The sequence below is a fragment of the Cryptomeria japonica genome, chromosome 11 (genome assembly GCF_030272615.1).
Source record: "Cryptomeria japonica chromosome 11, Sugi_1.0, whole genome shotgun sequence".
In the NCBI taxonomy this organism is placed as follows: Eukaryota; Viridiplantae; Streptophyta; class Pinopsida; order Cupressales; family Cupressaceae; genus Cryptomeria; species Cryptomeria japonica.
In genome coordinates, this window is record NC_081415.1 from 21,699,625 (window position 1) to 21,726,712 (window position 27,088).

The 27,088-nt window shown below is 37.3% G+C and overlaps 1 protein-coding gene across 2 annotated transcripts in view; it reads left to right on the top strand.

The window, feature by feature from the left end:
- LOC131060326 (fructokinase-like 1, chloroplastic) overlaps nucleotides 1-24,804 on the top strand; it is a 29,093-nt gene extending 4,289 nt beyond the window's left edge. The window contains exons 3-7 of one of the 2 annotated variants that reach the window (XM_057993505.2): nucleotides 21,916-22,109; nucleotides 22,398-22,552; nucleotides 22,760-23,388; nucleotides 23,631-24,129; nucleotides 24,334-24,804. In XM_057993505.2, the coding sequence (XP_057849488.2) occupies nucleotides 22,006-22,109; nucleotides 22,398-22,552; nucleotides 22,760-23,388; nucleotides 23,631-24,129; nucleotides 24,334-24,434 (1,488 nt within the window). In that variant the 5' untranslated portion in view covers nucleotides 21,916-22,005 and the 3' untranslated portion in view covers nucleotides 24,435-24,804. Of the gene's footprint in view, nucleotides 1-21,915; nucleotides 22,110-22,397; nucleotides 22,553-22,759; nucleotides 23,389-23,630; nucleotides 24,130-24,246 lie in introns of both variants that reach the window. The other variant, XM_057993504.2, reaches the window with a different exon arrangement.
- Nucleotides 24,805-27,088: the final 2,284 nt, after the last annotated feature.

A 27,088-nucleotide genomic window follows, 5' to 3' on the forward strand; every position in this document is an offset into this window, starting at 1 on the left:
TTAGTTTATTATGACTTTATTGACAATGATTTTGGAGTGTGTCTGATGATGTTTGAAGTGATATTTAAGCCTATGCTCATGTTGGGTGTGTTGGACGAGAGTTGGTGAGTTTCCTGGGGTGTTTGCTTGCTGTCCAGACCTATTGCAGCATATTTCTAGTGCATTATCAAACTGTACCAACATAATATTTATCATTCGTTAGGGTACATTGCTTTCAAGCTGGGTCGATTTTTGTATGATTATGGGTACTAATTGGGGTGTTACAGCAATCTGTTTTATCATCAGCACTTTATACATCAATACTTTTCTTATCAGCACTTTGTAACAACAGATACACTTCTATTTTGATACTATTGTATGTGAACTACCATTGTAACACTGGATACTAGTACTGCCAATGGGATTGATCTTAACCAAATTAACCTTAACTTCAAATCTGACTTGAGACACCTCCAAGGTTTATAAATGTCAGGTCTTGACGTGTGGATAAGCACGAGTGGTCGTTGTGATTACTGTTTCATCGAGGGGCCTTTCGCTTGAGAATACTTAATGATATGCAATGAAGTTCTTTCCTACTACTACGAGATGTTTTATCAAAAAAAGATGGCAAAAGATGAGGGTTGAGAGGTTCTAAACTATCCTAGGAATGAATAAATGAAGGATGACTTTCTAGTGAAACTCAACCAGTCTTAGTATCGCCTTCCAAGAACAACTCCACCAAGTCTAATGCAATCTTCTAAGGAAATCAAATAGATTTCCAATTATCACCAAGCGCGGACACCATCAATTGAATGCATATCAATGATTGAATAATAATGGAAACTTAAGCACATTTAGGAATTCCAGTTGACCACACAAGGCATATTTGCAATTAACAAACAGCTAGTGGTATGGATTAAGAGTTTCACTATGAATCATACACAACATACTCTCATTCATGCAAAACGCTTAAGCAGATTTCAAAGTTTGAGAAGATGGATAACAATGCAAATGCTCTAAGGATTGAATAGAAAACACCACATATCAATGTCTTTATTAATCAAAGTAGCAAAATAGCAACAATTCTCCAAATTTCTCTTGTTTTTCTTAATAGCATTTTTTCTAACTTCTTACTTTGAGTGACTAACTTATTAACCCTTTACAAATGAGAATGAATGAGCTTATATAGCACTCAAAAATGAAATGAATGGCCGAGATCAAATATGAATCAAGGGCCAAGAGTTTGCCACATAAACCCTAATTAGGGTTTGATACAATCAAGACCTAACTAGATAACCATTATCCAAAATATTAGCCAATGAGAAAGTGACATCAATTGGCACAAATAATGAGGAAGCATCCTCCAATAGAATCACAACAAGCTATCATCTAGGATTTTGTTGCCTTTCTCCTTTTGATTCTCTTTGCTTTTGGAACCTTTGGAATGGGTTGATTGAGTGGTGCTTCCACTTGTGCTTGCATCATTCTCATCATCTTCCTTTTCCAACTCAAATGTCAATTGTACATTTTGTTCTTTCAACTTGTTATGCTGGACTTCTATCCACTTGCAAGCATATGCTAAGACTTGCTTCATCAAGTCTTTCAAATATGTGTCCTCAGCTTCACTCCAATTGATCTTTATACTCTTTTCTTCCTTCTCATAAGCTGGTTGAAGATACTTGCCGCTATCTTGTGCTTGATCGACAACACTAAAGGCTTTACATTTTCGGATGAAGTCGAGAGGTAGCTTGGAATGCATCTTCTTTTTTACTTCAAAATCATCTTGCACATTCATCCAAAAGTCCTCTAATTGCCATATATGCTTGTATTTCTTCTTGACAGCATTCTTAATGTTATCATAAGGGTCAAAATTATCTCTATGAGTATATGGCATGAATGAATAGAGAGATAATTCCTCTTTAGCGCTCTTGACTACTTGAAGAGGGGCAAACTTCTATTGAATCTCCAAGTGAGACAGGAGTAGGAATGCTGGGTCCATGTCTGTGTCTTAATGCCTTGGCATATGCTGATAACTATCTTACCACCTCAAGCAACACTATTCTATCTGCCGGATAGTGTGGCAACATATATGGAGGAGAAGGACATCCTTGAATTCTTATGTAAGTGAACTTTGAGAATTGGATTAACCATGCACCAAATTGCTTGATCAATTTCTGTGCTTCTAGAGACAATCGTTGATGAATTCCTCGTAAAATCCTTGTGATATGCATGGTGAAAGCATCATTGACTCTACTATAGTGCTGTTTAGCCGGGTGGTGCAACTGTGAATATGAGTCGCAAGCTCTTATCTCTCCAAGTCCTCTTCCAACTACTCCTCTATGGACTAATCCAGCATATTCATAACTTCTGGCAAGAGAATATATAACATAAGAGCTCATATAGAAGGTTTTGGTGCGGATGAGTCTCCTCAATTGCACATCTAAGCTATTACTGATGATCCTTGCCCAATTGATTTTACCTTTCCCTTGAATGATCACTTCTATGAAGAAGAACATCCAATTTTTGAAGTAGAAAGCTTGAGACGCACCGATGATTTGGTTGAGCAAGGTGATCAAATCTCTAAATTCTTCTTGGAATCAATTCTATGTATTCTTTCGGGTATCTTGCTCTTTCTTGGCCTGCTCTTCAATAACCAATGCTTGTTGATAATTCTCAAACATGCCTCCGGATCATCACCATAGTAAGACTTAGCTCCTTCTATACTTTTGTAGATCATCTCTCTTTGCTCGGGTATATGAAATGCTTTACTGATGGCTGCTTCTGATAGGTATGCAAGTACTTCTCCATTAGCTACTATGGTTCTTGTATGATAGTTGTAATGCTTGGCGCATTCGAATCAAGTCACAACACTGAACAGCAGGTGGAAAACCAGCCGCCTTGATGATTCCACTTTCTATTATTCTCTTAGCCGTTGATGAAGGCTTGCCTATGTATGGTGCTTTGCGGAATTTCTTGACATCGAAGCTTCCAAGGCTAGTATCTCCTAGGCTGCCCCAATGAGATGTGATCCTTGTTTCCAACACATCGCTCTTTTGATCTCCTTGATGAGCTTGTCGAGTGCCGGTTCCACTCGTCTTTGGGGCTGACATTCTTCACCTAGAAAGAGTTGCTTAAATTAGGATTGTGGTGAAGAATACTTAGACTATCGATGATAATAATAGATATTACAATGATTGAAGCTTATGCAGACCCTAAGCAAACTTAAAAGTGAATGATTTAGAAACGCTTATTTCTTTATTTTAGAATACCTATCTGAACCTTTAATGAATTGACAGCGATAAGAGAGATCTAATTCAATAAAATTGATCAATATTTGATACCAATCTGTTGATGTGTTTTTTATGCACATGCGAACACAGAATAAAATACCTAAAGGTACCTTATCCTCTCTTGAATAAAGCCTCTGAATGCTGAAGATATCGCGAAAAGGATCAATTAGGGTGACTTCAAGGTTCTTCGTTGTAGGATCTCTACGTGTGGATAAGCTCTTTGTGGTATGATAAGATTTGCTGGAATCACAAGGGGACTTACGCTTAATGACCTGAACGTCTGATTTGTTGGAATCACAAGTCCTACTAACTAACTGGAAGACAAACAAGTAACAAAAGGTACAAGGTTCAGGAAGTCTACTCTACTACCTAGAATGCGAGAAGATGGATGAATGACTAGGTGGAGTCCTACTGGGCTGGGTCTCACCATCAGACTGAACAATTCAACACTAACTCAATGCGATCTTCTAAGGGATGCTTCTAATATGTTTAAATCGTACACCATCTGACAATGATCACCATTCAAGAAAATGCATGAAACAATAGACGTGTAACGACTTATGATTAAGCTCATTTGTTCCAGTTGACCACGCAAGGCGCACTTACCATCAGCAAGAGGCTAGTGGTATGGATTAGACGGATTCCACACAGGTGCATTCAACAATTTCCTTCATTCGATCTAATCATCTACCATCTAGAATTGAAGATTCAACAAGAAACCATGCATATTGCAAGAAACGACACACTTCACCATTACTTTAATGAAAATGGAGTTTGTTTACAATCAATGGCAACAATTTCTTGCCTTGTCCTCCTATTCTACTCTAATTGCTATTCTATCAATTGACTAATCACCTTCTAACTACTCTCTATTCACTATTTCCTCTCTTTTCCTCTACAAAATGAAGAGTCGGGGTTTATATAGTGCCCTTAATACAATTCAATGGCTAAGATCAATTTGAGATCAATGGCCAAGATTCTACAATGAAAACCCTAATTAGGGTTTGTTACAACAAACTCAATTCTGACCAATGAAATAATTGTATTAATTGGACACATGTCTTCTCTGGAAAAATTGACCAATGGATAGCCGGGGTAGGTACATTAAAGTTTGTGCCACCTCCCATGAGTTAGGTACATTGAATCTGGACATGCTGAGGTGGACCACACCGACTGGAGAAGTGATGACTGGGATGCCATCTCGTCTGACACTTGTAACTTGGTAGATATTCAACTTGATGTTGCTGAGAAGCTAGCTTTAATTAACTCTTCTGAAACTATCTGCTTCTTCAACGAACCCTTGCTCTAACTTCTTTTGTCTTTGATGTGCAGGATGATTGATGTACCTCGCCTTGGAATGTTGGATTGGAAGAGGCTATTCCTGATGATGCTTGACTGAAGAAGGCCGTCCTTGTCGATGCTAGACTGGAGGAGGTCGCCCTTATCTTTGCTTGATCTTCTTGGAGGAGACCGTCCTTGATCTGGCTTGATTTTCTTTGATGATACTGAGCTGGAGGAGATCATCTTTGTCCTGGACCGGATCTTCTCTGATGAGAGCCTGCCGACTTGTAGATACTCCAGCCTTTGGAGTCGCCATCTTGACACCTACACAACATTTCAAAATTAGTCGTTGATCATTAAAGGGTAGAAAATAAGACTCAAAAAGAAGATTTAAGATATTGATTAGGAAACTTCATGATAAATCTAGAGTTATCATTTCCTAATTAATTAATCAACACTTAGACTTTTCTTAAAAAAGTGCCCAAAAATCAAGTCTTGAACAAGGATATTAAGATAATTTCGCCATACCTCCTCTTGAGTACTTAACTCTAAGACCTTTTGAAAATGATGCAAGAAAAATGGATTTTGCTAGGCAAAGTTTAAATCATCGCCCTCTCTTGGATGAATTGCGCCTCCTCTAGCTTCAAAAGAATAAATTCCACCCTCCTTAGTCTCCACACTTAGCAAAATTTCGCCTTCAATCCTTTGGATTTCGCTCCTCAAATTGCTCCTCAATTTCGCACTTTAGAAGGGATGAATGAATGATTTGAACTTGAAACAATGCCCCCCTATTATATAGAGTGCTCACCTTCTTTTTCCCCAAGGCCGACTTGACAAAAAGGGTAAAACATAAATAAAAAACCTTTAAGAAGGAGGCTGACTTAACAATAAAGGCAAAATAATGACTATTAAGCGCTCAACTTGTATTTTTTTAATTTTAAAAATTAATTTTAGTGCCTCCAAGGTGGATTTCTTAATTATTTCAAGGCTTAAAATTAATTTATTAAATGCAAAATGTTTTAATTAATGCGCATTTAATTCAACCTTCCAAATGTCTTAAATTTAGCAATTTTGGTGCTTAGTGCGAATTGGAGAATATCAATTTTTTGATCAAGGTCTCAATGAAGTTTGCTAATGATTTCGCCCTGGACCCTCTCCAAGGGTCAGGAGCGATTTTCATAATTTGGCTCAAAATTCTCACTTTTCAAACTTCAAAACTTCTTCAAGGCGCTCCAAATAGGCTCTTTCACTGAATTCCAGGCTTAGTTTCATTCAAACTAGGAGGAAAAATGTGATTTCAAGGTTTTTCGCCCTGGACCCTCAGCAAGGGTCAGGAGCGATTTTTGCAATTTTGAATAAAAATCCTCACTTCCTCATCTAAGAACTTCTCCAGCAAGCAAGATCATGCTTATGCCTCCAAACTAAGCAAGAAAATCCTCTTTCCCAGTTTTTCGCCCTAGACCCTCAGCAAGGGTTAGGAGCAATTTTTGCAAATTTAGGCTCAATCCATCATCATTTTTCGTTGAAACTTCGTTCATCACTAGGCAAAGGTCTTCTTCTTTCACTCCACCCAAGCTTGGTTCGTTCCTGCAAGGCAAAATAGGGAATTTTCAAATTTTCGCCCTGGACCCTCGGCAAGGGTCAGGAGCGAATTTTGCCTTTGGGCATTAAAATTTGCACTTTTAACCATCCAACCCAACTTCAAGGCAATTCAAATGTTATTTCACACTCATGACTAGGTTTAGCTTTGCTCAAAATTTGAAAGAAAAGTCAGTCTCTAGATTTTCGCCCTGGACCCTCTCTAAGGGTCAGGAGCGATTTTCCTTTTCCCAACTAGGCTCTTCCTCTTTCAAACTCAAAATCACCTCAATTTGACCAAACAAGGCAAGAAATGTCCTCTACTAAGATTTTCGCCCTGGACCCTCAGCAAGGGTCAGGAGCGAAATTTTGGTTTTAGGCAAAATCCTTCATTTTTCAAAGTTAAAACTTCTTCGGGAGGCAAAAGGAAGTTGTTCTTGTTTCACTCATGCCTAAAACTTGACTTTTTTCCATGCAAGATGAGAGCTATTCAAAATTTCGCCCTGGGCCCTCAGCAAGGGTCAGGAGCGAATTTACCTTTATTGCCCAAAATTCATCAATTTGCAAGTGTCCAAACCTTTGAATGATGTTCAACCTTCCTTCCAGGAGACCTTGCACATAAAAATTTAGTCAAAATTAGTGACAAATAGGCTCAAAATAAGATTTTCGCTCTGGACCCTCAGCAAGGGTCAGGAGCGAAATTCACAATCTAGGCTAAAATGCTCAATCTTCAAGTTTCAAATCACTTCACAGGGCAAGGTAAGATCGTTTTCAAGGCCAGGAACAAGGTTTCAAGCTCAAACAAGGTGGCAAATGAAGTTTATGATGATTTTTGCTCTGGACCCTCAGCAAGGGTCAGGAGTGAAATTCCTAATCTTGGCCAAAATTCATCAATTTCTTCAAGGTTTCCAATCAATCCCAAAGTCCAAACAAAATGCTTTGCAAATCAAAATTTGGTCAAATAAGGCAAGGAATGAGTCCTAGATTGATTTTCGCCCTGGACCCTCTGGAAGGGTCAGGGGCAAGATTCGCCTTGGACCTCCTGAGAGGGTCAGGAGCGAAATTCGCTTTGGACCCTCAGGAAGGGTCAGGAGCGAAATTTGACTTTTTGAACTCTTCGTCAGGATAATTTTATGGAATATAACATTTAAGTATAAGAAAGAAATGTCACTTATACTTTAAGTTATATTCCATATATACTTTCAGGATGTTTGAGAGTGGTTTCAGAGCTCTAGGAGTTATATTGCAAAATCTAGTTTTTGGAGGTTTTTCAGTTTCCAGACTTAGTCAAATTTCAGGATCAGGACATTCCAGACTTAGCCAAATTTCAAGATCAGGACATTCCAGACTTCATTTCAGGATCAGGACATTCCAGACTCCATCACTCACCAACTTGACCTAACCCAAGCAGAACCTGCTATCTAGGTGATCCCCTCGGCGACACTCAAAAGCTAAAGGCTAACAGACAAAACCCTAAAAGACCTAGAAAACAAACCCTAGAAAGCAAAAAGCAGGGGTCCCCATTTGCAATGGGGTGATGTGTGAAATGGTCACAACACAATCAAACCTACATCTAATCTTCTATCAATCAATATGTTATACTTACCTCTGATTTTTACTGATTTCACCTTTGAATTGATGCCTTTAATCAAATGATATGACTGAGAATACTCAGCTGGCCTGCTGGTGTTTGGAGGCAAATGAACAAATCCACCCTTCTTATGATTGAAATTGCTGCACTTCTGGGACAAATTCGCCAATGACACTGATTGTAATTACTGGTTTTCTCTTGAAATTCATTGTTAGAGAGGGAATTCGCTGATGATATACTAAAATATGCTTCCTTATTGAATAGATTCACTATCCTCTTGATGGATTTTGTTGCTCCTATTGATCAAATTCGCTGATTAGAATGCCTGCTCTGCCTTTAATAGATTATAATTTGTTTTGAATTGGTGATTAAATGAATATTTTGCAAGGTTGCATGGGTACGGGGGTACTTGGAGACTTTGGAGACTGGTGCTGGTACTGGTACGGCTATTTTTTCAAAATAGGAGATGTGGGTACTTGGAGACACCAATTTCTTTTAAATATAATTTAATAATTTATAGAATTGTGAAAATATAATGACATTAAATATAATATAATAATTTAGTAATGGCTGTTGCAACGTTTTAAGAAATCCTTGTGACCTGCATTTGTTTTGAGCATTGTTTTTTTTTCCGTTTGTACTACATTTTGATTATTTTGTTGCCTGTGTTTTTTTTTTAACATTTTAAGGTTTCCTTTTTTTTTTTGTTTGGCTTGGAGACAATGGGAGACGGGCGGATACGTTAGCGGGAAGTCTCCTCTCTGTGGAGACGTTTCCAACCAAGTTTCCGATGCGGGATACGCATCTGAGTCTCCGGTACGAGTACCCAGGGTTTGGGTACGAGTACCCATGCAACCTTGGTATTTTGAATCTCATTATATAGGCGCTTAGGGCTAAAGACATGTCTCTTAGAGAGAAGGCCAACTTGATTAAGTCAAAATGAAATTAAATTTGTTTTCTCAAGAAGGCCGACTTGGTTAAGTCAAAATGAAATTAAATTTGTTTTCTCAAGAAGGCCAACTTGATAATTATTTAAAACATCTTCATTTTGAATTTGATCTTTGGCGCCAATCTGCATTTATTTGATCTCTTGATGGGCAAAATCGCTAAAATTTGAGGGCAATGGAAATCCTCTCAAAGGCATTGCAAAAATTTGGAGGCAATGGAAATGAGTCTAATGCATATCGCTCATATTGGTGAGCAAGGGAAGTCCTTAAGCAGATTGCTAAAAATCAAGAGCAAAGGAAATGCTCCAAAAGAGGATCGCTAAAAAATTGAAGCAAAGGAAACAATCTTCAAAGGTCATGACCCAAAATTTGGAGCAAAGGAAATGCTCTCTAGGAAGTTCGCTCAGATTTGAAGGCAATGGAAATCACCAAAAGACATCGCTCGAATATTAGAGCAAAGGAAATGCTCCCTAAAAGGTATTGCTAAAATTCATGAGCGATGGAAGTGCTCTCAAATGTCATTGCTCAGATTTCAAGGCAATGGAAGCCATTCAAAGGCAGATCGCTAAAAATCAAGAGCAAAGGAAGTCTTAGATGCCCATCGCTAAAATTGAAGAGCAAAGGAAGTGATTAAAGGGAGATCGCTCTTTTTTGAAAGCAAAGGTAGTGCATATTAAGGCAGATCGCTCAAAATTGTGAGCAATGGAAATCTCTTCTTGAAGTTTGTATTTCATCTTCTCTCAATTCCTTGTTCAATTCATGATGCATTTACCTTTTGTCCATGATCGATCATGATATCAAAGGCACTAAGCTTACTCATGCTGAAGATGCTCATACTGAAATTGAAGAGCAAAGGATATCTCATCAAGTCTGCCATCTCCATCCCTCTCTTCGTCAAAATGATGATGCATCTCTCCCTCAAATTAATCGCCCAAGTCACTAAATCTGCTCAACATCCTCAAATATGCTTAGTGAGGTTTAAATCGCTCAATTTTGGTGGCAAAGGAAGTCTGGGAAAGCCCATCGCTAAAATCTTGGAGCAATGGAAGTCTTCTAACACTTAGCTGGATTTTAAGTTGCTGATTGACTTATGACCCAAACCAAGACATTATATGGTGACAAGGGGAAATTCACATGTCTTAATCCATTCCTAGAGGAGATCGCTCTTCTTGAAAGCAAAGGTAGTGCATATTAAGGTGGATCGCTCAAAATTGTGAGCACAAGAAATGATTTATGAAGTTTAATTTCGTCTTCATTCTGTTGTGAGGTATTCACACATCGTCCCATTGCAAGGATTAAGTCAAGAGTATTTCTTAAGGACATGAGACTCCTTTACCTTACCAAGGTCATTGAGCGAATTCCCCATCTAATTCATGTCCTTTCCAAGGTCTTAGGGTGAGAATTTTACTAAGGTGGTGTACCTCATCAAGGTCCCAGAGCGAACTTTGTCTTTGAGTCTTGTCCTTGTAGAGGACATAGAGTGAAAATCTTTACTTGGTTCATGTCCCTATTAAGGCTCAAAAGTGAACTTGTTTCATGTCCTCATCAAGGTCCTAGAGCGAAACCTCTAAGTCGTGTCCTTGTTCAGGCCTTGGAGCGGGCATTTGTTTTAGGTCCCATCCTTCCGAAGGTCACAAAGCGAATTTCCTCTATAAATGTTTTAAAGGCTGAATTGATGATGTTTTCAAATCGGTGAAGTAGCGAGTTTCAAGTCATGTAAAAATCATTAGGTGAACTGCCAAATCTTGTCATTATAGGTCTTGTCCTTACTAAGGTCATAGAGCGAAATCCTCATCAGGATATTGAGCAAGTTTCTTCACTTGATTATGTATCTTCCATCAGCTTAGACCTTGTCTTTGGAGAGGTCATGAAGCGAGATTTGATAGGGCTTGTCCTCCTTTAGATCATGGAGCGAGTTTTCAATTGTAAGGCCTGTCCTTAGAAGGGACATAGAGCGAATTCATCTTTTAGGTTTTGTCCTTCCAAAGGACATGGAGAGATCTGCATGCCTCGTCTTTGCTGATGTTAAAGCGAAACTGAGTATGAGTCTAAGAGTGAACTTGGTTTACAATCATGCCTTGCCCTCACCATGGTCATAGAGCGATTTCACCTCTTGAGGCTTGTCCTTAAGGAAGTCTTAGAGCGAAAATGTATTATAGGTCTTGTCCTTGGAAAGGACATTGGGCGAAATTAATTGCTTAGCTCGTCCTTGTTGATGGTCCAGAGCGATTTCATGCCTTCTCCTTGCTGATCATATAGCGGACTTGAGTATGTGTCTTGGAGCGAAATTAATCTTTCGATTATGTCCTTACCTTGGTCCAAGAGCAAACTTCATTTGGAGCTTGTCCTTAGGAAGGACACAGAGTGAACTATACTTTAAGTCCTGTCCTCATCAAGGACACAAAGCGAAAATTTTATATAGGGCCTATCCCTAGAAAGTACATGGATCGAAGCACTTGTTTTGACCTTGGCCACCCAAAAGACATTTAAGCGAAGTGATGAGAAAGCATACCTTGAGGAGCGAAAAATCTTGATATAGGTCTTGTCCCTGGGAAGGACAGAGAGCGAAAACCTTATTTATGTCTTGTCCTTGCAAAGGTTAGTGAGCGAACTTTATTTTAGATCATGTCCTTGGGAAGGACAGAGAGCGAACTTGATCATTTAGGTCTTGTCCCTAGCGAGGACATAGAGTGAAGTCACTATATCAAGCTAATTGCATGTACCTTGTATGAGACATAGAGCGAAATTTAATAAAGCAAGCATTTTGGGTGCCAAAACTAATTCAAAATTTTGAATTGATAGAAGGCCAGCACCAAGAAGGATAATTTATATTTTGTTTACACTAGATCAAGTCGGCCTTGCATCCCAAAAGACACACCTCTAACCTAGGTCGCATATATATGAGAGGTTGAAAGATTATTTTGACATCAAGTTAAAGCACAATCCCTCTCTATAAGCAGCAGATCACCGAATCACTCTAGCAAGACAGTGAATTTCTCTAACTAGACATCAGATTTTGTTAGCACATAAGCGAATTTCATCAAAATATAAGTGAATTGCTCCAGTACAAGGGCAAAATCAGATTTTGAAGGTGCAGATCTGATGATCAAGGAAGACAGATTTCATCATTAGACAACCTAGATTCACCCTTAGACATTAAGTTTACAGTGAATTCAGTTATCAACATGAGCAATCTCCCCTATAGAAATACATATCAGACCTGCACATGTAGAGTAAGAAATCAAGTCAAAGTGGGAGTATATAAAGGTTATATATCATGTGAGATTGATGCCCATGTGTTTGTTTTGCAGGAAGCAAGGAAAGAAATCAAAAGGATCAGGTTGGAGGAAGATTGGGGTAAAGACCTCAAGGAGAAATTTTCAACACCGAGGACAAATGCAAGGAAGATGCCTTCAAAAAGCCTCATCATGCAAATACAAGAACATCAAGGGGAAAAGATCTCAAGATAGTCAAAGATTCTCACCATATCCTGGAGGTATGGAGAAATCAAAGAAGTCTTAAGGAGAAGTCATACAATCACTCCAAGGCAAGCAAGCAAAGATGGAAGGAGGACTCAGCTACATCAATAATTCCCATCACCACAACTTTGAGCGAGCTCAAAAATGTTGAAGAGATCAATCAAATCAAGACTACGAAGTACAAGTTAAAGGTGGCATTCTAGTCATCATCCCAGTCACCATTCACCAATCAGGGAAGGTCTTCCTCAGCGAGTCTTGATTCAATGTACCAAACTCACCCATGGATGCACAAACTCCAATGTACTTACCCTTGACATCTATTGGTCCACGCTCATTGAATGTAATCTTCTCATTGGCTAAGGAGAGTTTGTTGTAACAAATCCTAATTAGAGTTTCATTGTAAAATCTTGGCCATTGATGGAGAATCAATCCTGGCTATTCATTGTAAATGAGCTCTCTATTAAAGCTTAGGCTCTTCATTTGTAAAGGTTAATAGAGGGCAGATAAATAGATAGTTAGTGAATATAATAACATAGAATAGAAGTTAGAGTAGGAGAAGGCAAAGATTGTTGTCAAACATGGCTGTAAAGAACAATTGATTTCATTGAAGTTATGGTGAATTTGATTTGTTATTTCAACAACTCGCATGGTCTTTGCTTCTCAATTTGCTTTCATGTAATTAGATTGAGTGGAGGAATTTGTTGAATGTATTCATGTGGAATCCGCCTAATCTATACCACTAGCCTCTTGCTGCTTGTAAGTGCGCCTTGTGTGGTCAATTGGAATGATATGAGCTTAACTTCGAATCATTCTATACTCATTGCTTATGCATTAACTTGAATGGTGATCAATGTTTGATGGTATTAATTCGAACATCCTTGAAACGTCCTTAGAAGATTGCACTGAGCTCGTGCCAAATTGTTCAGTTTGATGGTGAGACCTCACTCAGTAGGATTCCATCTAGTCATTCACTCATCTTCCTACATTCTTAGGATTAGAATAGACTCTCTCAAACCCTACCTCTTTTGCTATTTTTTTATCTTCCAGCCGAATAGATAGGATCTAAGTTCCAGTAAATCAAGCATTCAAATGTAAGTCCCTTTGTGATACCAGCAATCACATCAACCAACATAGCTTATCCACACGTAGTGACCCTACATTCATGAACCTTGGAGTCTTGTCAAGTGATCCTTAAGCTAATCTTTAGCATTTGAGAGATTTTGTTCAAGAGAGGATAAGATACCTATGGTATTCTATTCTGTGTTCGCATGTACCTAAAAAACACATCAACACATTCCTTTCTCGATCCATGATGCTTTTACCCTTTGCCCCATGATCAATCTTGATGCTAAAGGCATTGACTTCACTCCTCATCTCCAAAATGCAAAAGAAGTCCACATCGCTCTAAATTTGGAGCAAAAGAAGTGATTAAAGGGAGATCGCTCTTTTTTTGGGAGCAATAGAAGTCTTCATACCCTTAATCAAAATTTTCTATTTCAACATGCCTTTTGAGGGAATATGATTAGATCATGGAAAAAATCTTAGGTAGATAGCTAGATCTCCCCCTCTTTGGTACCTTTCACTCATTCTTTCAACCCCTTAAGTTTTGATCAACTCATTGAAGACCCTACATAGCCTTCACTCAACCGGACTTATAAGGGATGAGAGAGCTAGAAGACTCAAGAGCTTGGAAGAAAGAGGGGGCCCCCATTTTGATGGGGTGAAGTTGTGAAATGGTCACAATAGGACCCAAATCAAATCCTCGAACACACAACACCACCAAGTATCTCGCCAAGATCATCCACAACATGCAAGAACCATGGGTTGGCTAGAAAGTCGTATAACATGAAGTATACCACCAAACCAATAAAATCTTCAATAATGCGCACCACGATCAATGCGGACCACCAAAACGCATAGAAGACGATTAGAGAACATCAACAAGCAACAGGAATTCCACCACAACAACCGCAACAACTCGGATAGCAAGAATCATCATTATTTCATCACCGGAGCTCAAGAACACCAATTGACAAATTGAAAGATACGGTTGTGAAGTTCCAAATCATGAACCACCCGAACTGAGGACTAGAAAATAAAATTCCCCTCGGGCAAATTTTTGAATTTGCTAAATTTAGACACCGAATCTCGCCGGAATGAGGAAATTGTTATAGATTCGGAATCGTGGCAGAATTCTCCATCCAATGAACCTGGCTCCTAAATTTTAGGAGGATCCCTAAAACATAGGGATGTTGAAAAGAAGACATAGACAATTCACAAAACAATGAATTCCTTCCTTAGGAGGAATTTCCGCCCCAGCCTTGTGGAGGGCGCCAAAATGAAGGAGGCATGGAGGATTCACAAAATTCATTGAATCCTCCAAGTCAGAATTGCGCCCAAGAAGAAGAAATTCCAAGAAAGTGAAAAATTGGCGCTGTGTTGGAAATTCCTTCCTTCAGGACAGAATTCCAGGAAAGGTAAAAAATTGACTAAGTGTTTGAAATTTCTTCCTTTAGGACATAGTTCTTGGAAATCATGAAAATTGGCTAAGGCATGAAGAATTTCCTTCCTTAGGGTAATGAACAAATTCCTTTCCAAAGGAGAATTCCTCCACAACAAGAAATCACACTCAAGGATGAATTGAAGATAAAATTTCTAAGGCAAGGAAGGAATCAGGGATGAACTGAACAAGAAATTTCCCCCCAGGGAAAAATTTGAAAAATCCATTTTCAGGGCTCAAATGACCTCCAAATTTAGAAATTTTTGAAGATTTGGATACGTGAGAGAATTCTCTCTCTCCTGGACCAAAACCCTAAAATTGTGGAAATTCCTAAAAAATAGGAGATGTGGAGAATTGTTGAAAATCTCCTCTAGATCAAGGAGAGTTCGAGAAACTTCAAGAAAAAATTCTTCATGGATCAAATTCTTCTCTCCTAAAGTTTTCTCTCTCCAAGGTTTTCTCGCCAAGTGGCAGCCTAGTCAACAAACGTTGAATTAATGAAGCATCTCTCTACATGCAACTGTCACATTTATGGCATTATGACATATTCCTTCTGCATGCAGCCGTCACATTTAGAAGATGATGGTGCATTTATGGCATCACGGGCGATTTTTGCATGAGGGTACATTCATTGCATAGTGGACACTTTTGGAATGTAATTAATTGTATATGGGCATGATGGGTTATTAATTGGAGATTCCCACCTTGTTGCATCTTGAGTGGAGAATCTTTAGAGAAAACCCTAATTAGGGTTTTGCATGTTATCATGGCTTGAGGCCTATATAGAGGGTTGACCCCCCTCATTTGTAAGAGGAGGGAGCTTTGTATGAAATTGTTGTGATAAGATTTTGAAATAATAACAGTGAAACATTGTTCTTTGATGGTGTCCACTTAAGTTATTTTTTCAAAACTTGCATGGTTTCACCTTCCTCACTTAGATTAGAAATAGTAAAGTGCTTTGATTTCAATGGAGAATGTAATGGTGTTTGATGAATTTCCATAGTTCATACTTTTTGCATCTTGCTGATTGTAAGTTGCAGTGTAAAGTAGTTTGAGCCCCCTAAATTTGTGCTAAGTTCGATTGTGGATGGTAGTTTGGATTGCTCTGTTTTTGGGTATTCAAATGTACTTTCTCGATTTGAAAATCCTCTAGCATCCCCAGAAGATTGCATCGGTTCTTGCAGAGTTGTAGTTGATCTTGGCGAAGCAGAGCTTGGTTTATTTGGAATTTGTCCACCAGAGCACTATTCATTGTTATCACTGCTCTTAGGAGTAGATTTAGATCCTTCTGAACCCTTTCTCTTTTACTTTCAGTTCATTTTAGTCCGTTCGAAGCAACAGCATCGCAAAATTGCCATATCCGATGATGGAGTTCCAGCCACAGCAAAGAAGTGAAAGAACGATGCACACGTAAGGCCCCTTGGATTACCAGCAATCACATTAGCCAACTGAGTCACGTCCGTAGCATAAAGGAACCTTGGAGTCGATTGTCTGATCTTCCTGCAATCTTAGCAGACAATCGCACTTTGATCAAGAGAGAGTGAAGTGACTGTTAGGCAACTTTATTCTGTGTTCGACGTAGTCATAAAAAACACGTCAACATACCGGATTGATGCAACTCAATGCTTCAGTTCATATCAGGAGGGGCAATCATCCCTAACTTCTCTCTCAGATATACAAATGTGTTTGTAGGCAAAGGCTTTGTGAAGATATCTACAATCTGTTCCTTTGTAGATACATATTCCAATCCGACTTCTTTCTCATTCACCTTCTCTCTCAAGAAATGAAACTTGATTGATATATGTTTTGTCTTAGAATGCAACATCAAATTCGTAGAAATATTAATAGCATTAGAATTGTCACAGTATATAATAATAGGCTCATTGTAAACAATTCTAATATCCTTCAGCATCTTCTTCATCCAAAGTACCTGAGTACAATTGCTAGCAACAACAATGTATTTAGCTTTTGTAGTAGATAAAGATATAGCATTCTACTTCTTACTTGCCCAAGCAACCAACTTATTTCCCAAAATGAATGCTCCACCGATAGTGCTCTTCCGGTCATCAACATCACTTGCCCAGTCAGCATCTTTATAAGCATTTAAAGTGAAATCATCATTCTTCAGATACCACAAACCATAATCAACTGTTCCCTTCAAATATTTGAATATCCTCTTCATAGCAGTAACATGACTTCCCTTAGGATCAGCCTGAAATCTTACAACAAGACATACAACATTCATAATGTCAGGTCTAGTTTGAGTCTAATATAGCAGTCCACCAATCATAGATCTATACAAGGTCTGGTTAGCCTTCAAAGATTCATCATCTTTTGTCATCTCGCATCCAGTCACCATAGGAGTTCCAATAGGTTTGGAATCATCTAACCCAATTTTCTTCAACAATTCCTTCACATACTCTGATTGAGATATGAAAATGTTGTCAATCTGTGTAATTTGGAATCCCAGAAAGAATTTCATCTCTCCTATCATAGACATCTCAAACTTCTTACTCAAATCATTATCTCCTCCAAAAATAATGTCATCAACAAAGACTTCAACAATCAAAATATTATCATTATCAATCTTGAAGTATAAATTACTATCTACAGTACCTTTACAGAATCCCAACTTTATCAAATACCTGTTCAATCCGGCATACCAAGCTCTAGGGGCTTGTTTAAGTCCATACAATGCTTTCTTCAATTTGCATACCAGGTCTTCTTCATCTGTCAATGAAAATCCATCCGGTTTCTCAATGTAGACTTCTTCCAATTCACCATTCAAAAAGGTCGACTTCACATCCATTTGATATACCTTGAAATTCTTAAGAGCAACACATTCAAGAAATAATCTAACAGTTTCAATTCTAGCTACTGGAGCAAAAGTCTCCTCAAAATCAATACCTTCCATTTGTGAATATCCTTTACATACCTTCAATCACAAGTACTTCCTCAGTAAGAGAGTTGGGAATGAACCAAATTTCAGTTGAAGAAGACAACTTGGGAAACGAGCAAGGGATAGAACAACCTACTTATGACCAAGGAAGAACATCACCAATTCTGAATTATGTGGAAGAAGAAAGAATAAATCCCAATGGAGGACCTAGAAGGTCATAATCAAAACATAGGTGGAAATCAAGATGAACCTGCCTCGTAGGAAGTCAATAGAGATAGCAGGTTGGGAGAAGGTATGGAACTATCTATGGTACCCGATTGGCTAAAAGAAAGGATGAAAAAGAAAGCAAGTGTAGAAGTTAAACCTATTGGAGGCGTGGATGATTTCTTTGCAAGAATTAATCAAGCTAAGGAACAAAAGAAGGCAAAGAAGCTTTCCCATATCTCTAGGGATGATTCAAGATCACACACACTACAAATAGCGATCCCTACTGTTGACAAGCCCAGAGATAGAATCACTGTTATGGAATATGAAGTTCAAACGGTTGACCTTGGACACACTACTGAGGAACAAGAGTTTCAAGAGGTGGGGGATAACCTCATATCCATTCGACGAAGGCTCCACAAAGAAGAGGAAAAGAAAGATAAGGTAGAAGCAGAAAATATAAGGCTGAAGGAGTATATACAAAGTCTAGTAAAACCGATTAGACAAGAGGATGAAGCATTTGTTCCACCTCCTTCTATCCCCCAGGAGTCATTTGAGAACATTGAAGCAATGAGAAATTCAAATCAAGGATTGAAAAGATGGATGGAAATATCTCAAAACAAGCCGAAGAGTTTCTACAAGAGGTGGTAAGAATATATAATGAAGTAGCAATGTTCAGAGGAAGGTTTCAAATCATGGAAAGTCAATGGGAAGACTTCCCAACGGCACAGGACAAGATGATTGCTCGTCTCAAGGTGCTGCGATATATTCTGATTCAAGTATTGATACAAGAAGGTGTAATTCAAGAAGGTGATGTTTATGACTTCCACCGTTGGCATAGTTCTTTAATGATGATAAAGACAACACTTGATAGAAAGGGGAATGCCAAAAGATGGAGAAATCAATTAAAGACATTCAATCAAAGATCCTTGTATCGTTGGAAGAGCTATTAGGACAAGAAATGAATGAAGAAGAAGGCTTAAATCTTGAGGATTTAAGGCAAAAGGTAATGGGTGTATACTTCCAAAGGTTGGAGTTAGTTCAAGAAAGCCAGTTGAATGATATCCTCTCATTCATGATCTTTGTAAGTCACTTATAAAGAAGGCAAGCAAAATGGGAAAAAACTCTTGATGCGTATTCTGATCAGTTGGATATAGTGGATCTTCAGCTAGATGCTTTGCCAAGTGTTGCTATAGAGGAGCTTGAGTCAATCATGTCTAGATTCATTGCATATGGAATTTGAGAAAAGGACAAAGGAAACAAGGTTCTAGAAGGAAATCTGCTGGAAAATTAGTTGTCTTTCAAATTCTTATTTGTTCTTACTCCTCGTTGTTGACTATAAAGATAATGCTCCACTTTTGATGCTTAGTATTTAGTAAAATGGGTTGGAAACCCTAATTAGGGCTTAGGTGGTTCAATCTTGACCATTGATTTTGGAATAATCTCAGCCCTTCATTGTTCAGGAGCTCTATATAAGCCTCCATTTTTCATTTGTAAAAAGAGACTTGAAGAATTGTTGCTGTTTTGCTGCCAAGATTAATAAAACATTGAAGTGTGGTGTTTCTACTCAATCTTGGGAGTATTTGCAAGGTTATTTATCTTCTCAATTCAAGCTTTAAAATTATGTTTAAGTATTTAAGTTGAATGTTAGATTGTTGTGTATGATGCATGGTGAAACTCATAATCCATACCACTAGCAATTTGTTGATTGCAAATTCGCCTTGTGTGGTCAACTGGAATTCATAAATGTGCTGAAGTCCTAATTGTTATTCAATCATTGATATGTATCCAATTGATAGTGTCTGTGTTTGGTAATAATTGGAAAACTTATTTGATCTCCTTAGAAGATAGCACTAGTTTTGGTAGAGTTGTTCTCGTATGGCAATGCTAAAGCTAGTAGAGTTTCACTAGTCGTCATCCTTCATCCTTACATTCTAGGTGTAGCTTAGCATCTCCAAACCCTCACATTTTGCCATTTTTTTAGGAACATCTAGTAGTAGTAGTAAGTGAGCTTCATTGCATATCATTCAAAGAAACCATTCCTTGAAAGATTGAACATTCATATCCTAGGAAGTTACTTAAGGCCCCTTGATGAAACAACAATCACTACGATCAATTGTGCTTATCCACACGTCGTGACCCGACATTCATGAACCTTGGAGTTGTCTCAAGTGATCCTTAAGCTAATCTTCAGCATTTGAGTAACTTTGATCAAGAGAGAATAGGGTACTCTTGGGTATTTTATTCTATGTTAGATTGTGTCTAAAAAATACATCAACACTACCCCTATTCATTAATGGCCTATACAAATGTCCAAAAGTAGGAGAGCCCTTTTCACCGACGAAATGGTGTACCCTTGTTCGGTAGCAAGGGATTTTATTTCAAACTTGAACATCTCCATGTTAAACAGGAATGGCAGATGTGGGGGTGAAATACGTTATAGGAAGATACACGACAAGAGTTTTGAGAGCTTCATGAAAGAATCATGTTAGGAAATACAGATCATCTTTTGGAGGAGCATTAAGTGATATAAATTCAGATTTAGGACTGATATAAATCAGAAATACAATTGAAAACAAATCAGATTAAAAGTTTAAACAAATAAAAAATACAATAAGACATTTATACATAAACACCAAATGTATCTTAGGAAAACCGTCAAAGGGAGAAGCCCAGCTACAAATCAACTCCACTTACTATATTAACACCAAATGTGCTTATAAATACAATGAGACTTTTAAAAATATTCCAACAACTTCTTAATCCATCACATTTGCCAAGCTCTCACAAGCTTCATCTCAGGAATAAATTGGCAAAGTTAAAGATGATATTTTTTTTCAAACAAATGAATTGGGCTTTTGGGAAAAAGAAAAAAAAAATTGTGAAATTTTTTGTCGAAGTCAGTCAAACCTGAAATTTCATAGTTGCAAAAAAGGGTCAAATTTTAGGTCAAACTTTTATTTTTCTGCTGGAAAAAAATGACTTACGCAGTAAGCTACAATTTTTTTCTCATGTTTAACTTCTTTGGTCATTGCAACTTCCTAGGTAAACCCATATACCCTCCTATTTCAATTTAGGTGCTCATCATGGCTTAGTGCATGATCCGATGATAAATACAACAAATGCCAAGTGGAAAACTGTAGTCGGCGTAAAATGCCTATGGTTATGTTTGATAATATTTGTTATTTGCCAATGTATTAATTGTTTGTATTAAGTGGGTTGTCACTCTCAAGTAGTTAAATGTGTCGGATGGTTGACGGTTGTGTTCCTCTCAGCGACCGTCGGGTCCTTTAAATATATTGTGTACCGCCAAGGAAGCTAGTACGGTATTAGTCGGATCAATTGTAATCCTTGGCCGACCATCTCTGGTCTTCTTCTTTGTAATAATTGCATGTGCGAATAAAGATATATTTTACTGCCGTGTCTGGTATGCGTTATCATTTGTATCATTATTTCCTGTCAGATGTAGCAGCAAACAGAAACTTAGTATAACCTAAATGTGGCATCCCATTTCACATATGGCACAAATTCTCATAACAAAGGCTATGATCCTCAAAGTGTAGCTTTCCTCAACACTAAATGCACCACATGTAGCTACAAACATTTGATGTTATTGACAATGCTCACAAAATACCTTTCCAACAAATCAGCCATTGGGATAGAATCTGTTTACAAGATTTTAAGAGCTTTATGACAGAATCAGAAAATGGGATGGAATACATTCCTCTCATGGATTCGATGAATTTGACCTATAATAATATTGATAGGCATGAAAATTATAAAGAATAACCCAAAACATAGCTTTGAAAAAATGGTTTTTTTGATAGAAACCGTGTACAAGGGAAATGCATAATAGAATTAGATTTTTATGAAGTTTTTTTCCAGAATAATAAATTCTCAATTAGTATGGATCATTGTAGACTTATATTTAATATCATATTTTTCCAATCTCAATGCTAGGCTTTTGGTTTATCTGTAGAGTGGTATTTATTTGTTGAATAGTTCTTAACTTCATTAAACAGAATGAGAATATCATTAGTCAAGCATCATAACATAGCTTTAAGAATAAATCCTCAAATGCAGTTCTACAACCCAGGCACTGTGAACACTTCGATATAATTGCATCTGGATGTAAAAAATTTAATTGTTGCTTGTTTCTGGGTGCAGATGAATCATTATGCAACATATCATACTCCAGTTTCAAGTGAACAAAAATGAATTCTGGTGAGCTCATTTAGACCTATACCTGCACTTTCCATGGCTAACTTCGCCTTGCAAGGTCCTGTCTTCACAAGCTGTTGCAACATCTCTCTGAAATCCAGTATCCTTGAATTTCCATTTCATTCATCAGCCTTTCCCAGGTGACTTTTTAAACCTTGGAAATTCTTCTTTTTTTCCTATGATGGATGTCATTGCATTCATGAATTGAAACATGGATGTCATTGCACTCATGAATTGAAGCATGGATGTATCAATAACCTATTTCCAAATAAATTGCATGATCCAAGTCGGGAACAAAAGTATTATATGGTTTACTTGGCACACAGAGTACAAAACATGTGGAAGGTTTTTCAATATCTAAAAATGCTTATCATCAATTATGGAATCACATTTGGCATCAATCTAATGCTGAAAGATTAAACATGCAGGGCTAGTCCTAAATCTTCCTCATGTTTTGTTCCTCGTATTGTGCCCACCCTTATTAAAGAAGCACGGAAAGATTGCATGGTAAGAACATTGTCTCCAAGTGAAAATGTCACACCAAAAACAGCTATTCCAGCTGTTCAGGATCCTCTGCAAAAAGGTATAAATTAATGTAATTGACAAATTGTTACCCTGTTTAGTAAAATTTGATTTTCTGGTGAATTTAATCTTTCATGTCTGTGAGTTAACATCAGGGTATTGAAATATTTTGGTTTGAACCTTTCTGACATATTGATTTTGTTGAAAATTTGTCCAATGCTATATGGCTACCTGCCTGTGCCTGCTGTTAATTCTTCTTGGACCGTAGGTAATGCTATTTCAAACTCAGAGATTGCAGATCCGTCAAGGACTGCAACGAGAAAGAAAGCTGGAGGGAGTACAACTTTGATGGAGGGTAGTGGGAGCAATGTAGAAATAAAGAATAGAAGAAAGAAAACTCCTAGAAGGCAAGATAACAGTCTTGAAATTAAAGAAGATAATGAAGATGATAATGGTGATTTTGAATATGAGTGGCCACCTTTAGTATGCTGTTTTGGCCCTGCACAAAATGAGTTTGTTCCCATTGTCAGGGTATCGGAAAGACAAATGGACAAAGACATGTATTCCACATGGAAATCCCTGCAGTGGAATCCTCCAGAGTTTGCCAGGGCACCAGGAGGATCACCATTTAGCGTGGCTATTGCACTGGCCAGGTTGGGAGGTAGAGCAGCATTCATGGGTAAAGTAGGAGATGATCCTTTGGGTTATTGGATGGTTCAGACTATGAATAAGGAGAATGTCCAAACTCGTGGTGTTAAATTTGACCCTTATGCAGCAACAGCAGTTTCTTATATGAAATTAACTTGCTCAGATGGGAAATTTGGAATGGAGTGCATCAAACCATGTGCGCAAGATTGTCTCCATAGCTCTGAAATAAACATTGATATATTGAAAGAGGTATACTCATTCAACACTAATATTTAGAGTTTTTTCTTTTCCTGTTTCAAAGTCTTTCTTTAGCTCATTTACTTTATGTTCTTATTTAATGTTTTCCCTTGTTCTGTGTGTAAAAACTGTTTGAAACTATCGAGCAACTTGGATAAGGGATGTGTTATATAGTCATTATGTGCTTAGTAGCCAAAGGCTATTTTTGATTGTTGTTTATTAACGCATCGGTATTCGGGAGTTTTCTTTTGCAGGCTAGGATGTTTCATTTCAATTCCATGGCTCTTCTTGAACAACCTGCAAGTACTCTTTCTGCAATTAAAATGTCAAGAGAGTTTGGAGGAGTTATTTTTTTTGATCCAAACCTACCTATGCCACTTTGGAGATCTCGTGATGAAACAAGAAGAATTATCCAGGAAGCATGGAATGAGTCCGATGTAATTGAGGTAACCATACAAGAGTTGGACTTCTTACTTGACTATGATTATTTTTACAAAAAGAGGACTCATAAGCACCAATACTATTCACAAGATTTCAATGACGCTAAGGGGAGGAGGAGGAGTTATCATACTACAAGAGAAGAACTTTCACCATTATGGCATGATAACATAAAGATTCTTTTTGTAACTGATGGTACCATTCGGATACACTACTACACACCAACATTTGAGGGTGAAGTGATGGGGACAGAGGATGTATTGGTCGCTCCATATACATGTGATAGGACTGGTGCGGGAGATGCTATTGTAGCAGGTAGTGATTTTATGCAGTCCTTGTATTTATTATAAGGTTTTCTTGTTAGGTTTGTCATATACTTTTTCAGTTGGATGTTTGACCTAATTTGGAGAGTAATTTGTATCTGTGTTGCAGCTTTAATCAGAAAACTGACCACACAACCAGAGATTTACAATAATCAAGCTGAATTAGAGAGGCAGTTAAGATTTGTTGTTTGTGCAGGAATTATTGCACAATGGACTACAGGTACTATCCCTAGTTTTCCAACCGAAAGTGCAACACAGGAGCTGAAGGAGCAGGTATATGTAAAATCTCTATGGTAGAGCGATGAGTATCAAGTCACCGCTGTTAACACTCTATGGGACCTGTAGTACCACATTTTCTTTCATCCGTTCTCTACATATGATTGGTGGATCGATTGCAGATTTATAAAGTGTAGAAAGCATATCATTTCTAATAGAGGAAAATATTTACGTATCTTACTCAGAGAGCAGCAGTTGCTTGTAATTCAATGTATAGGGTACACATCTGCTCAAGTCACCTCATCTATCAAATCGTATAGGTAAGAGTCAAATTCACCGTTTGAGTTGTTTGACTAGGTGGATTAAGTGTTGATCCAAGCAAAACAAGATAGCTGTTCCAAACGAGAAATGTTTGCAGAGATCAATTGATTGTTGCACTTGTATTTTTCCCCTCTTTTGTATAAACAACAGAACTTTTAATTGGTAGGTTAAATACTTGAAGCAGCCACGACTGATGTAATGTCCCCACTTTGAAATATAATTTAATAAAAAATAATAATAATAATAAAATTAAATGCAAAATAATAAAAATAAAAATTAAATTAAGATATAATTAAATAATTAATTCACTTATTTAATACTGATTAATCATCCATTTATTTCTACCAACAATATAATATTAATCAATTAAATAAATAATATAATATTAATTAATTAAGCAATATAATATTAATTGATTAATTAAACAATATAATATTAATGTATTTATCTTTCATAATATTAATTGATTAATATATTTATCTAATATTAATTAGAGAATTCCCTTTAAGTTTGGGAAGACGTGACTCAAGAGTAAGTTAGGTCTCTCCCAATGGGTATGACTTTTCCTTCATAATAAAAGTAAGCCTATGTGGAGTCAAAGATAGGGGGGAGCAAAAAAGGTTACGAGAGAAATAAATTAGGAGGAGAATACTAGGGGAAGGGTACAAGTAGTGGACATGGTTCCAATAGTGGACAACTTTTTGTAAACCCAAACCCCCGTTAGTAGATTGTAAAGGAGCCCAATTGATAATGAAAAGTTCATTAATGAATGTCACATGTACCAATAGTGGATAATTTTTCAGCTTTTTTGTCCTTTATTAGCTCATTTGTGGACCACTATTGGCCCATTTGTGCACCACTATTGGGACATTTGTCCTTTACTACTGGACTACTACTCAATGTTATGAGTTATCTACTATTTGCACAAAGGTGTTTATGTATGGGATGACACTTTTAAATGACCACTTTTTGACCTTTTTGCATATAACGATTTCCACAACGTGCATCGTTACTACCTAGAAGCCGGATCCTTAGTAAAGTTGTATACGAAGACAACCAATTTTTTTTTTTTGAAATCTGATGTATGGTTTAAAAGTTCTGTGCGCGAAGTTTGCTATGTCCACTACTGATACGTTTCCCCTATCTTAAGAAAACATCGGGTCCAACAATTACGAAGAGTTTGACTTTATCTCCACTATTAGTGTAAATAATTATTCATCATGGATATTATTACACCTTAAGTTTACTTAGGAAATGCATTACATAGTAGTTTGGGTATGAGACACTTGGGTGTTTGTGCCACATTGGGATAGTGTGTGTAGGAGAATTTCCACCTTTTGTGGACTTATCTTCTTGTTACATTCCACATTCAGTGGGTGATCCACCTCATGTGGAATATTATATTGTTTCTCTTACCTACTCACACCTATTTCCTACCTACCCTTGTTTCTTATTGAGCCACATGTCATGTTTGTGTGCTCACATATCCATATAGCCTTGTCTATAAGTAGGTTCATATTCAGGGCAATCATTGAACAATTGATGATCCAGTTGGTCAATATTTTCATCTTGATAGAATACAGTTTATTTCTATCATCTATTTTGTCTCTCTTATTTGTGCTTTCCATTGCCTCTTGATCTTGGCAAAATCTCACATCCGCAAATTTGTAAGAGAATTTCTTTTTAGCTTTAATAATATTCACCCAAGGTATGAATCTATATCTCTGCATATTCATAGTAATATAATACTTAATTATATTCTCTGTACCACTGTCTATTTACAACAATATGATAATACTTAATTAAATTCATTGTACTTATCTATATTCACAAGCATTATAATAATAACTTAAATCACATTTGCCAATAACAATACAAATTAATATAGGTACAACATTTATGGGTCTGAGCATAATTTAAACAAAAAAAAAAGCTATAAGAACATTAGCAGAGATTAGTTAGAATTCATTAAAATGTCAATCATAAGTAATGAATATGTGTATTCTCAATCTCATCATCCAATTATGGAAGGGGAATACAAGGAATAAGAGCACTAGCCTCCAGTGGGTTGACATTAGTGTCCTATTGCTCTCTCTATTTACTAAAATTGTGATTCTAGGATAGAATATAAGAAGGTTGCATTAGGGGACATTACAACTGATTTAATTGTTAATTATGACGAAGAATAATCTGTCAACAAATGGTTGCTATTTATTTAACATATAAATTATGTTAGTCACATGAGCAACACTTTATTTTCAGTCTTGTGCTTCCCTAAGAATCTAGGGTTGAAGATAAGATCATAAATTAAAATAATTACAAAGATGTTGAAGTCTAAAATAGACCTCAAAGATGAGTTCAAATGCCAAAAGCATCAGGGATTGCAAAGGTTAGCCCTAAGTTTAGATCTCAAG